The sequence below is a fragment of the Haemorhous mexicanus genome, chromosome 6, assembly GCF_027477595.1.
Source record: "Haemorhous mexicanus isolate bHaeMex1 chromosome 6, bHaeMex1.pri, whole genome shotgun sequence".
NCBI lineage: Eukaryota > Metazoa > Chordata > Aves > Passeriformes > Fringillidae > Haemorhous > Haemorhous mexicanus.
The window spans coordinates 41,785,129-41,802,869 of record NC_082346.1 but is presented as its reverse complement, the minus strand read 5'-3'; the positions used below and the strand labels follow the sequence as shown (position 1 = coordinate 41,802,869).

The following is a 17,741-nucleotide window of genomic DNA, read 5'->3' as shown; positions in this document are numbered from 1 at the left end:
CAGAAAAGTCTCAACATCTAAATATAACATCTTAATAAAGCAAGAGATTAAATAATATTTATTGTTTTGAAAGAAGAAAATGAAAGAAATAGCTCTCACAAATTTAAAATAAAGCCAGCTGAGTTCTCTAAGACTTGGTGGTTCCTCCAAAACAAACAGCTTTAAGTCCCAGTGAATGTACAACTTGTTTCTTTTGTGAAGTGCTTCTGCCTGCAATTTCTAATTAACTAGCTCTATTCTTTCCTACAACAAGTAGCTCAACGCATACAAGCTACAGTGTATACTTCAGCTAAATATATGTAGGTATGATTTTAAAAGGAGATAACTGGTTAACAACATTTGCATGTTGCAAAGAGGCTCAATTAGTATAATAATTCTGAAATCTCGCTTTTAGCCTGTTCCCCGCACAGCCCCGTACTGAATACAATCTGCACACTAAAGATATGTTTGCAGTTAAAAATCTCCAGAGACTTTAGACCCATACATAAAGATACTTATTTCACTCTTTTCTGAGACACTGACCTGTATCCTCATTTAAAAATGAACACCCCATCTTTGTGTTATTAAATCTTTGTTTTGATCTATTAGTATTCACCAAAGTGCCATTTTATACAACCCCACACTGAATAGGCAAGGCTGGAGGTAACCATCTGCAGCTTTAGAGTCAGCGTTTGAATTGATGAAAAGAGCTTTGTGTTTTCATTGCCAAGTTTGATTCTTCCAGTCATTAGACATTCCCCTCAGATCGCATCAATGAAGTGAACTCCCTTACACCCATGTGTTAAATTCTCTTCTCCTCATGGTTTCCTTTGCCAGCTATACTCCAGAAAGACTACTGGGTCTTAGCCACATTCTTCTCACAGCTGTGTTAAAAAAGAGCATCAGAGCTTCTTCCCAAAATCCATATGTGTATGTGGTCAGTCCCCTGTCGGAGGGTCACCTCACATTGTGGTGTGATTATTCAAATATTCATCCTTGTTCTTCAACTGCTCTGCTCTGATCATTCTGGGAAAGATTAGACCCTCCAGCCAGCACTGAAGAACGTGTTGGACACTGATGTGAAATACGCACAGCTCCCGCACTCAGAAGGCAGATCAGTTTTACTTGCAGAAGAGGGGGACACTAACTACTTAATAAATGTTTGCTTCTTTTTTCTTTACATTTTTTGCATTGTTCTCATCCATGCCAAATGTTGGTAATTGTTTTTGTTGTTTCTTAGATAAACTTATATATCAGCATCAGCTAAGAAAATAAATGAACAAGTACAAAAGCAGAGAAAGCATTTTCAAAAAGGCTAGAGGGAAATTCAGGACTAAACAAATAAAGGATGTGTTCCAGTCACAATGAAATTTAGGTGGTCAAAAAAAATCAGACCTTAGGGGTAAAGCAAATGTTATTAAGGATTGAATTTAATTCAAAAGACCACTTAGTTTTCTTATGTATTCAATCAGCTAAAAATTTTTATCCAAAGCTGCAATTCTCCCAACTTCCTCTTTAAAAGAAAGAAAAAGAAAATTGAAAAGGTCTCAAATAAACAGTTAAGGACAAATGAAGCAACGACTTCTGGTTTACATCACTTTTATATTAGCTTTATTCATAGTCAGAACTACCTTGGCAAAGTACACAAGCAGGATCCTCCTCACCATTTATGCTTATTTTCATACCTGTATATTTTAGTACTGCAGTTACTTTGTGGATTTGTGTTTATTTTCAGAGGATTGCATAGAAATTCTACCCACTCACCCTCCTCTGCCACTTCACACAGCTACACGACTATGCAAGTGTAGCTGTGCTCACATGCAGAGCTGCACTTTACTGAGCTAGAATCATTAAATTATGAGAAAAAATAGAAGCCCCCAGAAGACAAATTGCATTAAAATTCACTCCAGCTGCAAAGCCGTTGCAGAAAAATAGAACATTTCCTGGAAAAACATCAAAAGTGGCCTCAACCTTTACTGATAATTGGCTAATATTGATTTCGTATTACATTATAACCTGCTCTGATCTCACTGACATCAGCAACCAGTCCACAATCCCAGAGGTTCCAGCCGGAAGGACATTTTTAAAATGCCTCGCTTCCTCTGTTGGCAGAGGTATTAATTAATTCACAGGCTCTCCCAGCCACGTTCTCCAGGTCAGCTCCATTTCCCTGCTGGGACTGCACCAGCTGGCTCCTGGCTTCTCAAGCAGGACAAACTTGCAGGGGGCCTGTAGTACTATACCAACATTCCTGGTGAATTTTGTGCTCCTGTCCCAATTCTTTGCAACCACAAACGAGAAACATTAATTAAATATAGAAAATTATAGGTGCAGCCATTCCAGAGTATTGATTAAAAACATTACTGTGCAGATCATAATAGTATATTGAATAAATATGTATTGTTTTGTGTGCACATGAGTGAATTTATTTACATAGACCACAGTTAGAATGTGTATTTGCTTTATAAAGTACAGCGCTCTCTTAAAAGTCTAAGTGTGTCTTGATAGCGTCTCAAAATCAAGAGAGATTCAAGCAAATGCAGCTAAATCTGTGGGGCCACCCTCTGAGCATCAATGTTTCTTGTTTTACACCATCACCCCTGTTAGGATGGTGAATTATCTTCACAGGCAAGAGCAGACAGTCTCAATTTATATCTCATACTGCAGCTAGCCAATGTGAGATGTTCACCCTACTTTAGTATAAACAGACGTTTACTACACCCAAGTTGACTATAGTAGATACCAAAGCATCCCCCTTCTGGTTCACATCCCCCTGCTGTTTTGTGTGGGATAGAAATTTTTAGATGCTTTTTGTCCTGATGGAAAGCACAGGACCACTACTCTGACTCAGGTCTCACATCTAGAAAGCAACAACTGCTGGTGGGTACACAAATGGCTGACATGATGCAAATGCTGCGGAGAATTACAACTCTCTTTTAAGCTCTGTATATCATGCTGAATGCAAACACTGCAGTTTTTAAGAATATTAAAAAATTCTTTAGTGTTGCCAGAGAACAGATTAGCAAAGGCAGTGTAAAACTAGTAAACTACATTGTATGAAGATACAAAGTACATCTTTTCTCAACATTCTTAATTACAGTAATGTTCTTTCTTAATGAAGGTCATAATTATTTCACTATTCCGATTTTTAACTGTTGCTATTTTATTGAATAATATGGAGAAACTACTTTATGCAGCTGACAAAACTACTTCCTTCATATGTCAGAATTCAATTTCAGTTGAGCATTTAAAAAAGTCAAGAAAACAGATTATTTTATAAAGGTCTTTATGAATTTTAGTGATACATTTTAAACTACACTAAGCATCCTCTTAAGGCGGTGCTAATAATTAATACTACTGTAATTTATACCAAAAAGCCTTTCTGTTGACAGGTTTATAAATTGTCAGTCCTTTTTTGAAATGTAGAACATCCTACATCTTCTAAATAAAATGCTAAGCTAACAAATGAGTTCCTGCCTAATTGCCAAACACTGGTTTGTATGAAGCAGTTGAGGTGACAAAGAAATTGGGAATTCTCAGCCCGGTTTCCCTGCTGATGAGTACGAACTGTCTGTGTAGCTCTCCCAGAGGTGTCAGAGGAATCTCTATAGTGTCACACAAGGGTTCTTAGCTCAAAGTAAACACACTTTCCACAAACTCAGCTGCTTAATCTGTTTGCAGGTTGAATTATAAGATGGGGGTGGATGACTCCGGGTGCTGGGAAGACGCGCAGAGCATTTCCACAGTTTCGTGGTAAAAAGGGCATGCCATTGTCATCAAAAGACTCCAACCAATTGTTTGATTTTGCTATAGGCTCAGTCGTCTGATCTTAACAATAATGAAAACTAACCTGACCAAAATTTTCCCAAGTAGTTGAGCATGTTAAATTACGTAAATTCTTTTCACTACAGCGGTGCATCACCACTACTTTAATTCAGTTTGTAGCTGCACTTCTATTTTAGCCACCCTGGGTACACGGGATTAAACAAGATTGTTTCACTTTAGAAAAAAAAAACCAGTAAAAACTCAACTTCTGCTTAAATAGCTATATTATTAAACAGTTATAAATAAAACTAGATGTAACAACTAAAACCAGTTAAAAACGTTCTACCAATATTCTCTTTCCCATAACTTAATTTTTTAAATACGTTTATTTTTATCAAGCACACACCTTCAAAGTTTCAAACATTTCTAAGTGCTCAGAATAAAGACTAGAGTGATTATCTAACAATCACTGGAGGGTTTAAAGAGATGACTAAAAAGATGCATTTTAATATATAAATATCTTAATTATATTTTATGTAGTTATGCAAATTAAAAATATAAATAGAAGAACTCAGCATGTGCTTTTTTTTAAAAAAGAAAAGCTTTTGTTAGGTCCTTGCAATATATTATAAGCCAATTTCTGGCTACTCTGTAAATATGCTGTAGACATTAAAGTTGAAGACATATATGGACACACACGACAATTTGCATCAACTCAACATCAACCACCTTGGAAGGGAGAGAGAGGAGAATTTTGCAGTTGATGAATATAATGCAGAGATGAGAAGTGCCAGACTGTCAAGAGGCACTACTAATAACAAGCATGACAATAAGTACTTCACTAGAGATGAACTTCAGGTTTTGGAGTTCAGTAACCTTTTAGCAGGGAAAGTCATGATGGGAAAGAGAATATTATCTCTGTTCACCAACTCAGAGACCTCCTGTGGCTCTCTGTGAGATTTTGAAGCCATCCCTAAACAACCCCATAAGCATTTACCTGGCATGAAACCTGCCAGGTGTGTAACAGACCAAAACTGAGAACTGCAACATTCTACCATGCAATTATCAAGGCAAATGCTCTGTAGCCATAGGATTGCCACAGGGTAAAAGAACAGTGAAAACCATTCATAGGAGATGGAAAGACCTTCTCTGTGCCTTGCACATGTAGGAAGCAATTTCCTTAACAGTAATGAGAGGTACCCTGACTTGCCTAATAGCACAAAACTGTCAAAATGATCAGCTTCACACTGAGTAGGAAATGAGCTGACAAAGGAAGAATCATTTTAAAGGACCTTTTCTGAGTTCTGCCACACTTTCAGTTATAGACAAAATACAAGAAAAAAATCTTCCTGTGGATTACAACTGCAATTTTTGTTGGAAGGCGAGTGACTTACTTTTGAACTTTTTCATTGGCCTCCTGCGAAGCTTCCAGGGCTTTCTGGAGCTTCAGCTCGGTGTCCTTTTGCTCTGATCGAGTTTGCTGCAGCTGAGCTGCCAGCTCTTCAATCTGGCCATGGGTTAGGGTCACAACATCCCCCCTTCCCTCCAGTCCACCTTCAGAAGTACTGAAAGCACAGTTAGGCTGGTTCTTCAGACTCATTCCTTCAGACAAAGACTTGTATAACCTTGGGAAAACCAAATCATATATGTTATTAAATTTCAGTCTAAGGTTGAGCTGAAAGAATTAATTAATACTTTCAATATTGTCGTATATATGGACTCACATGCACTAGTAGCAGAACAAGTTATACTTCAGAAGTGACAGAGAACAAAAAGAACAAACCTTTTCTGCAATGTTCTCCTAGAAGTATGTAACAACCATAAAAATTTGAAAAAGTAAAATAAAAGCTCAGCAAAAACTCAAGAGGAAGTATTTTTCAGCTGTAGCATCTTTTTGATCACCTCTGAGCTGCAGCAAAAAGTTTTTATTGTGATTTACATGAAGTTGAATTAATCAGTATAAGTTACGGATGTGTTAATAACTTGTGGTACACAGGACTCTGTTTTAGCAAGCAGAACCACCAGCTACAGGGGATTTATTTGCAAAAGAAGACTTTTCAATAAAATGAAAGGAATAAAACCACTACAATTAAAAAATTAAAATCAGTAAATCAGCAGGATTACTTAGTAATATTGATTAGCACATGCTAATCAATTCTAAAGGTCTCCATTCAGTTTTATCCAGGATTTTGAGGTAAGTTCATAGAGATTCCAAATCAAAGAGCACAAACCCAACACTCTTTCAATGCACAAACCAGAATATAGTACTAAATGCTTGTATTTGTGTGCCAGAAAGTTCTGGACAAATCAAACATTATTTCAGTGTGGATTTCTAGTAGACACACACACTGATTAAAGTGTTCAAGACAGTCTAGATGATACCTGCTAGTATGCAATAGCATATTTCCTTTCTCTGCAGTTTATTAAGGTGTTTACATGGAAAACACTGAGTGTTCCAACAGCCCATGAAGGAAAACCATACGTAAACTAAAATATAATACACACGGACAAACAAAATGTGGATGAACTAAGAGAAATAGAGAAGCTAAAAGGTCTGCATGTTGATATATCATTGTGCATACTACCTGTGATTATCTGAAAACAATGTGAAAAATCTTCTCAATTAAATGAAGACATATTGAAAATATAAATATTCATAAAGGGACATTTAAATTCCTCGAATGGACTAATTAAAAAAAATTACTCTAGCAGTTGCACATAAAATTTACTGACTGAGGTTCCACTACAGTTGAGCATTGATCACCATGGAAAAACACAAAGGTATGCAAATAATGTCGAAAGCAGGGTACTGAAATACCACTGCTGCCCACTTCTTAAACACCTGGCACAAGATTAAAAGAAGAAAAAAGACAGATGAGAAGTTAAACTTTTCAGTGAATATATGGGTCCCTGATTTAAAAAAAAAGCTACAAAACCTGGAGGATAGAATATTCTACCTTGTTCACACCAGCTCAGAGTTTTTTCCCAGAATATATGAAAAATAAAATAATTCATTTAGATCCTAAAATACTGGCTCTCTGTGTCTACAACTGGACTCCTTTTCAAAGACTGGCCATGAAAAACACATATATACTACTACAATTGCAATATAATACTACATGTCAACTCATAATGATGGCATCTGAGTGACCAATAGATTCTGATGTATACACTTTGTAACCAGTGTGATTCCTCCAGATAAAGGCACTGTGATTGACAGATCTTTAAACATTTTTTTTTCAAAAGCATGTAATTTCCAGATTTCCATCAATTTGTGTTTTGGTAAAATATTTTTATTTAATCCCTTCTGAAATTTACTAATTTGAAATTCCTTCATTCATCTGAAGATTATTTCTTCATGCTATAATAAAAAAAATAAATGGGAGTTCTAGGCCTGAAGAATGGGTCACAGAAGTATTTAAATAGTGCCTGGATTTCAGTAATTCACATGTTCTTGTTAGTAAGCCTTTTGCTTTACTATGGCCACATGGCCTCTTTCCTGCTCCAGCTTGGGTCTGAGAGCTTCAGGGACCTGCCTTAACTGGGTCTAGGCAGAAGAAAAAGTGACATGAGTTGGTATCACTTGTTCTGCTCCTGTAGAGAGCAAGAGGATTTCTCAGTCACCAAAGTCAGAGTAGCTTCAACCCTGTAAAGAAATATCAGCAGTTGTCACTGCTCCCAGAGGGACTTGACTTTGGCTGAAAATCAACTGTATGAAGTGCTGCTCCTAAAACACTTCTCACCCTGCCAGGCATACTTTTGCTGCTAGGTGGGAAATGATTTTCCACCTGAAGCAATAACTGAACAACACAGCAAAACCTTCCACCTAAAGGAAGGTTAAAAAAAAAAAAACAACAGCAAAAACCCAAACATTCCCTACCCGTTCCCTCCCTCTGCCTCCACCCCAGTGATAAACATATCCAATGTTCCCAAAGGCATGTAGCTCTGACCTTGGTTTCCATCACAAATGTTTCTCACAGGTCCTGGAGACCTTTCAGACCTCACCCTGCATTTAGGATGGCTTTGAAGAGCGTCCCCTCAGGCTGCTGAGTGCACTCAAGGGCCAGGCAGCATTGATACCTTGAAAATACTACCTCAGAGGTGCTCTTAGGAAACACTGCAATAAGAGGGTATCAAAAAAGCCCATAAGCCCTAAAATGACTTTGAAATTTTGCTATGAAGTGGAGGATATTAAATAGTCAAGTTTGCAATACACGTGAGTCAGGAGCCTGACAGCTGGTAGACTGGTAACCAGATGACATTGCCCTACCATAGACAAATATTTTACTAGTCTTCCTTTGCCTGCATTTACACAAGGTAAGAGGACTGTGTTTTCTTCCCAGTACAACAAACCATCTCTCACTAATTTATCTGAAGGCAGCAGCCAAAGGCAGACTCTGGCACGCAGGCCATGGACCATGCTACAAAGGGAACGCTCATTGCACATAATGCAGAGTACGCTCTTTGCACTGTCACAGTACATCACAGTGTCACTCTCTTGTGTGATGTACCCATGCATTCTTAGTCTGGAGCTCAGGCAACCTCAACCACCTGTTGAACAGAGGCCATCGTTGATTTTCTTCTCTGTGGTGGTTGGGCATAAACTCTAGGATTTCACAGGACACTGTGTTGACAGATTGGTGCTGATCATGCATGTCCATACTGTACAGACTCAATTACGTGTGAGTATGGAACAACAGCAAGCAGCACCTTGAGATTCTGCCTTCAGTCCTGAAATGATCTAGAGAAATCTGCAACCTGTACCAGGGTCCTAAGAGCCTGGACACTCCATGATTCAAACATAGGTTCATTAGCTACAGTGAAAGCTTGAACTGACTACTACTCATCTTAGAATTTCTGTGTTTCAACAAATATCAATTAAAGGCCACTAGCAAACACATTTTTTCTCCTTGGGCCTCAGTCTTCTTATCTTTAAATAAGAGCAACCACAATACTATCTTTGCAAAGTGCTCTGAGCTTCACTCATGTCAAGAGACTCATCACTGTTGAAAGAGCTAAGTTAGATGCAGCACAATCAGAATTTAGGACAAAACTAAATCCACATGGTCTTCTGGTGATGCCAACCAGGAAACATATTCCTTTCAGTTTCATTTTTACTGCCCAGGACCACTGAAGTACCCGTCCCATTTCCCTGCAATTGGCCTGGGTGAGGGAGTAGGACATGGAGTTAATAATCTGAGCCTTTCTTGAAGCTGAATGACTACCAAGATATGCTCTCAAACAAGACATAATTGGAAATCATGCCTCCATTACAAACTCTTCATTTAGAGAGTTAACAGTAATCAAATGCCTTCTGTTCATTTTATGCAGTGCCTGGGCAAACTGCTCAGATAACACAGCCTCATGTGAGTGATATGCACATGACATTCAGCACTGCCTCCCATTCCTCACAGTCACCATGCCATCAAATGGTCTAGGACCTCCACAAAAATAGTTTCTGGATTAGCAGTGTTTGGTTGAAACTGAGCAAAACATGCATGGGACTGATGAGTAGAAGGAAGTATTTTTGAGGTGTTTGCAGTTATAGTGCTGTTTCCTTCAGCTAGAGTACAGACCTCTGGTAACTAGGAGTAGGACTGTGGCTGAGCCTCATCCCCAGTGGGTACAGCTGTGAGAAGCAGGTGAGCAGCACTGACAGCAATGAGCTGTGGGGTGCCCAGGGGCACTGACCAACCACCAAAGGGAACAGAGGGCACACAGGAGCAGTGCAGGAACATCAGGGGTATAAAAGGTTGGGCTAAAGAACAAGAAAGGGCAGATGCTCGCAGTCTTCTGAAGTGATATGGAGTTACTCTGTATGGGTAAATGTTTAAAGCCTTCTGAAATAGTACGGTGATGCTCTGTGTATCGCAGCTGTGACACAGACACACAGCTAAGGAGCTAGCTTGTAGCTGAGAAATCCTTCTGAATTCCCTGGGTACATGATGCACCTGGGTCTGGGGTCTCTACGATCTCTAATTGATTAGAGACTGGAAGACTGCAATTTTGTTTTTTTTCTCACACAGAGATACAGTGCACGTGAGTTCACAGAAGAGACTAGTGTAGGTTTTATGCTTTAATACTAACTATTACTTGCTGCATGTTAGCATTAGTTACACATCATCAGGGTTCCACAATGTATCTGTGCTAATTGCAAAACACAGATTCACAGGCTCTCAGATTTCTTCCATGAAGTAGAGGACTGCAATACAGCAAACTATTGCAAATACTCTGTAGTTTTCCCAAATTATGCTATTCCTAGAACCAAGCTTTCCATAAAATGTTCTTGTCATGTTTTGACAGAGAATTGGCTATATTAGCATATTTTAGCCTAAGCATTCACTGGATGCACCATGAAGGCTTGCTTCTAACTAAGTAAAATTAACCCAAAATTAAAAAAAAAAAAAAAAAAAAAAAATAAGGTGTTCACCTTATTCCAGTAGATGCTAGAAGTAAGAGTTTTGCTATCTTGTATCTGTTCTTTATTGTCAATTCATATGCTTTGGCCATTCTTAAATATTTGCCAATGGCTTTAGTTAACAAAATAACTTTAACTTAGTATTTGTAATACTGTAGTTATTCCCTACAGTAATAGATTATTTAGGTAACACTGCAAATAGAGAGGGAACCTTATCTATTAATCGAAGACAGAGCTGGCACCAAGAGTGACCTCAGTATGTGAATATAATGGACATCTAAGATGGTGCCAGTGACTCCATGTTTTAATGTGCATCACAACCTCCTGTCTGCTCTCCCTGGGAAGTGCAAGCACTTAGCAGAGGCAGAGCAGCCCTCGGCTTGGCTGTGGGCAGCAGGCAAAGAGGACGGGCAGAGCCGGCTCACAGACAAGAGGCATGGCCACCTTCCCCGTGCCCAGACCGAACTGGCAGCACCTGTGCCTCTCTGCTGGCTGCTGGAGGCCGCTGGGTTGACATGGATCACTGAAGGGGTGTGTACGTGGGTGGTGTGGAGCCAGCAGCTCTGGCCTGGGGCCAGCAGGGAAACTGCCGATGTCAGGGATTTGCAGAAACATGAACGTGGTGGAAGAGACACAGAGGATCTTGTCCTAAAGGTCATAGCGATTTATTTTTTATACTGAGACTATGTTTTCAACAACATTTCTGACAACCATTTAAAGAACAGTGCACCATTCTCCTCAAATCTAAACTGAATTAAGAAAGCAGTAACACTTGGAGGTGCACTAAAATAACAACTACTGGCATACCAACAAAAACTGGTAGAAAACAATGTACTGCTTTGTAATTTAAAACACAATGCATTACTTTTTGTCTTTTTCTGATGATCCTTGCCAAGAGCTTCATCCTGAGCACTGTCACTCACAAGAAAACCAGGGCACAAAGGAACATCAAGCCTTCTGACAAGGCATTTCAGGATCAGCTCCTACAGTCCCCACATACCCACCAACCCAGTCTAGACCTTCAGCAATCCCTTCAGTTCCCACTGGCTTGACAGCACTGCTGGCGTGAACATTTACTCTCCAAAACGCCAGCCACGGAAATCTTCCCTGATGACAAAGAATGGGGGCACTCGAGAGCCAGACATTTCTGCCAGAAGCCTTAACTGATGATGTCTATCACCATAGTTTGAATTTAGATTTGCCTGCAGAGCTAATAAAATCTAATGGAGATTTCTTTGTTAGAAATTATGCATGAAGTTAAGGCTAATATGGCTTGGGCCTTTAGTTTCCTTTGCAGCTTCTCATTGGTAAAGATAATGGCATCTGACTCCCATTTTACATGAGTTACCTACACACAGACAATTTTATTTCAAATCAATAAAATCCTTTGGCAAAATTAGGAATATTAGTGAATCAACTCATATTAGATAAATTGCAACAATCCAGCTGAAATAAATAAGAATCCTGACCCTGAAAACTGAAACAGTCAATGAAGTGTCCACTCAATGCAAAGGGGCATGCCATTTATAAATCTATATAAAAGAAATCTGATCGCACTGATGCATATCATAATGCAGGCATCAGAATCACCTGAAAACAAGCTCAATGTAATGACTATGTGCTGTTGACTTTTATTTTTGTCTCCAGGGAATAGTGTTTACTTTGCTTTAAAATTTATATGAGTCATTTTGTTATGTGCCTTTTTTTAATTAGTCGGAAAGAAATAGCCATTTGAGAAAGAGCGGAAATCAATTCTGATTCGATGCCGATAGCTACTGTGCGATGTAAACTGTGTGTTCTCTCTAATTAAATGTAAACACGTGCAGTTCTAAAGTCCAGCAGTGATGACAACTACTAGAAAGGATTGCCTAAGACCTGGTCAACTGATCCTTGTGAACCTTTTGTTCATACCGTAGGCGAACTTGTGCAATCTGTCTCAGGTGAACGCCAGTTGTAACTGACTTTATTTTAGGTCATCTTCAGAGAAAAGACTTGACAAGAATGTGGAGAGCTCTGTAATACCTCCTGTTACCCATTAACTATGTCCTTCTGATAGCTAATCAATAGCATTGCATGGAGCCAAACACACTGCACTGAACTGCCCCTCTTCCAAAAGCCAAGTCTTGGTAAATATTTAATGGCAGTAAAGGTGTTTTGACTCTTATCAATCTGATATGTTAAAGAACTCTTGAAAGAAACTTTATCTTGCTTCTATCTGCATAAATAATTTGTCCGGTTACAATTTTAGTCTTATGCAAAAGCACCAAATTTAATGATCTAATGCTTTTAAATCAAGGCTTTAGACAGAGAAAATGTAGTTTCAATCCACATGTCACAATATAAAGAAAACCCAAAGTTTATTTCCTTGATAAAATGCCAACTAGAAATATACATCAAGGAACCTAGCCCTTTATACTGTACTAGTAATACCGTGCCAAACTTGCTCAAAACCTGTTATACAAGTGCACATTTGAGATTTTCTTACAAAGCCTCAGTTTCTGAAAAATTCTTAGCTCTTATTTACATCAAGACAATGTAGGATTTTTAGCTTCTTTTCACAAGAAAAACCCCCAACTCTAAAATAGTTCTACTGGGATCCAGAGACTTTTTGAAACCAAACGTTGAATATTCCTATCTCCAAGCAGGTATATTCATGTGATGAGTTTTATTAAGCATATTTCTATTTTCTATTTTTTCTGTACTAAGCTGCCAGTCTAGATCCCTAACAAAGAAACTTTTGTCCTGATCCTTTCACGTCATGCAGGTATCCCTCTGCTAGAGCCAGGTAGGATCCAAACACCACCTTAGATGGGCTTATTCCACGCCTCTGTGCTAATGTCAGAGAATGGAGGAATCCTCTGACTCTCCCCCACAGCACAGTCTTCCAACCTCTTCTGTATGATCCAACTTCAATATGAGCCTAAGTATTTTGAAGAAACTGATTCAGCAACGGATCCAAGATTTTTCTTGGAAAATAATCTGGGAATAAAACATTGATAGTGTTTCAGTTTCCAAAATGTGAATCACCATAAATGTTTTCCCAGAAGAATAAGCATTACTTTTTCCCCAGTGTTTACATGGCCTCCTTTGTGTTCTTGATGCCATTCAAAAGTCTTCAAAAATAAAGATCACAGGAATAATTCTCAAACACTGGCATAGATAAAGTGAACAGCCTGAAGTTTTCTAATCAGTAGTAATTGCCTTTGGTGAAAACACTATTAATTAAAATCATAATGGCATATAAATTAATCAAGCAGTGAAATACATGGCACCATTTAGGAATGATCAGCTGAAGAGAGCCTGTTACTAAAAACCCCAGAAAATCCCTCGTACTTAATACAATGTTATCTTTATAAATCAGCCATGATCCTGAATTTTATGGCTGTCCTGATTTGCTATTGTGATCGCTTGGCTTAACTCCTCCACTGAATCAGAAAAGCAAGAGACAAAACTGTCTTGGACCCCAGGCTGGAAGCCAGCCCTGCCTTCCAGCATGGCCAGGAACATCCAGCTGAGGAAGAGGAGTCTCTCCAGGAGAAGGCAATTAGACGAATGTGTTTCAAAGATGGAATAATTGAATACATATGGTATTTCAGAGAGGGATGATCTCATGGATGAGCTGAGTAGCCCTAAAGCTAGAAAAAGTAGCCCTAAAGCTAGTCCTCAGTGTGACTAACCTGAGAAGGGGAATCACATGGGGCTCTGCTCCTTGTCACTACTTTCTTGCTGAATGAAAAAAAAATATTTGCATGATTAAAAAAAAAAAAGAAAATGAAACTTTTAAAATTTGAGGATACTTCCTTTCCTGTCCCAAGAAAATAAACCAGAGTTTTTGAACAGTTTTGAACAGTTTGATCTTACTCAAAGGTGTTACTGCAAAATATTATGCAACTCTGATAAAAAGCAAACACGGCGTACTGTGCTCCAGCCCATGCCCAGCTTTGGTCACCAGAGTGCCAGTAAGAGAGGTACTGATGAACTCTAGGTGAGTGTGCCCAGCACATTTTCCCCACTTTCTTGGTACTGTACCCAGCAACACGAACTACTCTGCAATGGCTGGTGACTCACTAGGAGAACTTCATGTGCTGCAGTCTGAAATCTGTCCTCCACATGGGTAAAGACACCCAAAATGTCGACTTTAATGCCATCATGGCTTCTCCCATACAAAAATGTACTTGGCTGGGGTATTGCTGTGTGGATACACACTTAGCAACTCACCTCCTGAACGCCATGTAAATGACACAATGGCAACATTTCACTACTCAGTAAGTCATGTCTTACCTAGCTGCTGCTGCCAAACTCTTGCTCATATAAATCATACAGCTCTGCGGACAGTTAAGCACTATGAAACAAGGCAGTTAAAATGATGGCTTAAATGATAAAGGGAGCGCCTGGGAAATTTAATATAAGGGAAGTCTGCTTCCCTATTGTACCAAAGCTTACTGAAGCAACTGGGCAGACTTGTCTGGGCCATTCTCCTCAACGTGAGACAAGGGCACATGCTAAGGGAATGATTTAGTGGATTGGGGATAAGAGCCCTGTCTTGAATTCCTCTTCTATTTCACATCTTCTGTGTGGTACTGAGCAAGTCACAACATGCAGAACTCAGCCTGCCATGCTGAAATGGAATAAGGTGTCTTTCCCCAGCTAATTTTCTTTAAAATCAAAGCTTTTGGGGGTCCTGGATTTCTTCTTTGTATCTGCATGTGCCGCATCTCGGAAACCTGAGGCCCAGATTTGGTTCAGTCTCAGTGCCAATTATTGTTCATGGAAAGACACTAAAGAGCTAATTAACAGTACACAAGCATTAACAATGCACATCAACCTGGTTAACCTCAGCAGACAGGTTTGGGAACCTATTTGGCATCCAGGTTTGGGAACTTAGTGGAAAAAACAGTTTTTCACAAGTTTTTGCCTCCCCACTACAGGTTCAGCCACCACTGTCACCACGGGACACAGGCAGTGACAGAAGCCTCCTGTGCTTTGTTGATCTGCCCCGAGCACAAACATCCTTGTTTTCTGAGATGTTCTTTCTTTCCTTCCAGTGAAAGGGGCCATCAGCTGGATATAGCACATGACTGGAAGCCAAAACACACAACTTCCATACCTCTTGAAAAGCGAGACATTAGACTGGTGGCTGTTGGAGAAAAATCAGTGAAGAGAAGCTCTCAAGCCTTGGGGCTGGAAAGAGGCTATAAACAGTGCTGAATGGATTTCTGTATCCTAAACATTTTAAATCAGCTTCCCTTACCTCTCTCTTCCTTTACCCTCATGAGTTTTGACCACTGAGTTATTGAAATAAAATGTGTAAAAATTAATATAGTTCTGCAATTTAATTTAGCTTGGCTGAAGAGGAAAACAACATTTTTCACTTTATGACACAGGATTTCACAAGAAAAACTGCAGTCTTTTCTTTCATTTTTTCATGACCAGCAGGTAAAGTGAAAAACTGTAGCAGGAAATATATTGGTTGCACTGAACCAAAGAATTAATTATTTTCTCAGGACCTGACAAGGAAACTGAATGAGCATGAAAGCTCTTGTGAAATCTAGCCAACACAGAATTCAACACTGTTCAATTCCTTATTTATTTTTTGAACAGGACAAGATAATTATTGGTATGAATACTGCCTACTATGCTTATACACATGCAACAGATATTATATCCTCCTCTGATACAAGCAGTAACATTGCTCAAGAAGGAAAACTAAATTCCTACATCATGACATTCCTCATTCTACTGTCACAACTGTTAAAGTATAGTAAAATGACTCCTTTGGTACAGACAGTAGAGAAGAAGAGGTAAATGGAAGAGTATATATTTCTCTAGCTCCACCAAAACCCTTAGGATGGAAGTCCCTTATACAGAATCTGAATGAAACAAACAGAACATTATCTTATATGAGCCTGGATAACAGTAAGATCCTGCCTAACCCAGAAGCAAAAGAAAGAGAAATCAGATAACATGAACCTTGTTATTCATTCTTCTTTGCAGTTGTTTTGGTGAGGGACAAATTAACAGAACTTCTTTCTCTTTGGTGAAAGTTCCTCCTAGTTCAATCTTCTTTAATGATAGTGGAAGCCATTAGTGCATTTCCCATGGAGAACCAGAAGAAAGCCTAGTGAAGACTGCTTTGAATTTCTTTGTATCAAGAAACTAAAGGCTGGGGCCATAATCAGGTGACCTTCTGGCTGCCTAGTACTACTAAATACTTCCTGGAAACCTTGCTGCTTCCTCCTGATCTCTGTGAATGGAAGACCAGAAGAGAAAAAATGCAAGAAAATATTACTTAATACAGCCAAAAATAGGGGCAGGAAGAAAATGTTCCTTCAAGAATAAAAAGAAATAATAAATAATCTAGATGTTTGAAATTTTGGCCTCAATCTTGTTTGTTTCAATGACATAGATTGGGTACAACACAAGTCCTTCACGGCATATTTTCAATACAATGTACATAGTTGTTACCTTAATGAGATATGTAAGATCAGGATCAATGAATCAACACCATGATATGCCCCAAAGATATTTTTTCGAGGACAGCAAGTGAGCGGATGTCATTCCTCTGTTTAATCAGGAGTTAATGCGTGTACAGTAATTCCTTATTTTCACAATATTCCTTCTGACAAAGATAACAACCATAAGAATGGCTCCCAGCTGGCTAAACCTGACATACAGGTTTTGTTAATAAAAAAATGCATGACTTAATTAATGAAATGGATCTATTAAGACTGTCCCCCAATCAACCAGAGTGGCCCCACCTACAGCTGAACTTCACATGACCTATCTTATGCAAAAAGAATTGTAATAACTTGCACTGGAAGCTGCTATAGAGGAAAGGTTGCTATGAAGACAAAATATGACTTAGAAATGAATATAATGCCCCTAGAGGAGAAAGCTTAGTATTTTCACTTTTACTCAGCGTTTTCCTTTACACTGAATAATTGAAACCATTTTGCTAAACTGTGTAAAATTATTTCACAAAGAATAATTACATTTGATCTATTAGCACCTGATACTATCTATTGTCTAAATTGCTTGCATTCAATCCATGAGTAATGTCAACAGTATTAACGTTCATTATGGAAGAATTAGCTGAGCAAAAATAATTTTTAAATGTTTGACATTCTTGTACCCTTTCTCTAGCGTAATGTTCAAAAGAAGTAGCATTATGCCAACATATTCTTGGATTTTTTTAAAGGCATGTCTTTATTTAAGTCTGCAAACTCAGGGTCTTTAAAATAACAAACAATTTGCCTGTTTTGTTCTGGCAAGCATAAATCTTTAGCAATCTAGTAATTTTACATTCTTCTCTGTTCCCATCTAGCTGTCCCACACTAATTGGCTGTCCAAATTCACCTCCATCAACTTTGGCAGGCTCAACACCTCCTTCAGAAAACCAGTTTCCCCCCACCCCAGTCATAAAGAGCTGCACTGTTACAAACAGGAAAAAAAAGGAACGCTGCAACATTTCTACAACAAAGTCATATATATATACATTAATTTGATCACACACACACATACATGCCCCAAACTGAACTAATGCAACAGCAGATATCTATTTTTTTTCTCTCTTGCAGCC

At 38.7% G+C, this 17,741-nt stretch overlaps 1 protein-coding gene across 6 annotated transcripts in view; it reads right to left on the bottom strand.

Moving 5' to 3' along the window:
* MIPOL1 (mirror-image polydactyly 1) overlaps positions 1–17,741 on the bottom strand; it is a 188,750-nt gene that overhangs the window by 19,491 nt on the left and 151,518 nt on the right. For all 6 annotated transcript variants that reach the window (XM_059849928.1, XM_059849929.1, XM_059849932.1 and 3 more), the window contains one exon: positions 5,139–5,369. In XM_059849928.1, the coding sequence (XP_059705911.1) occupies positions 5,139–5,369 (231 nt within the window). The remainder of the gene's footprint in view (positions 1–5,138; positions 5,370–17,741) is intronic.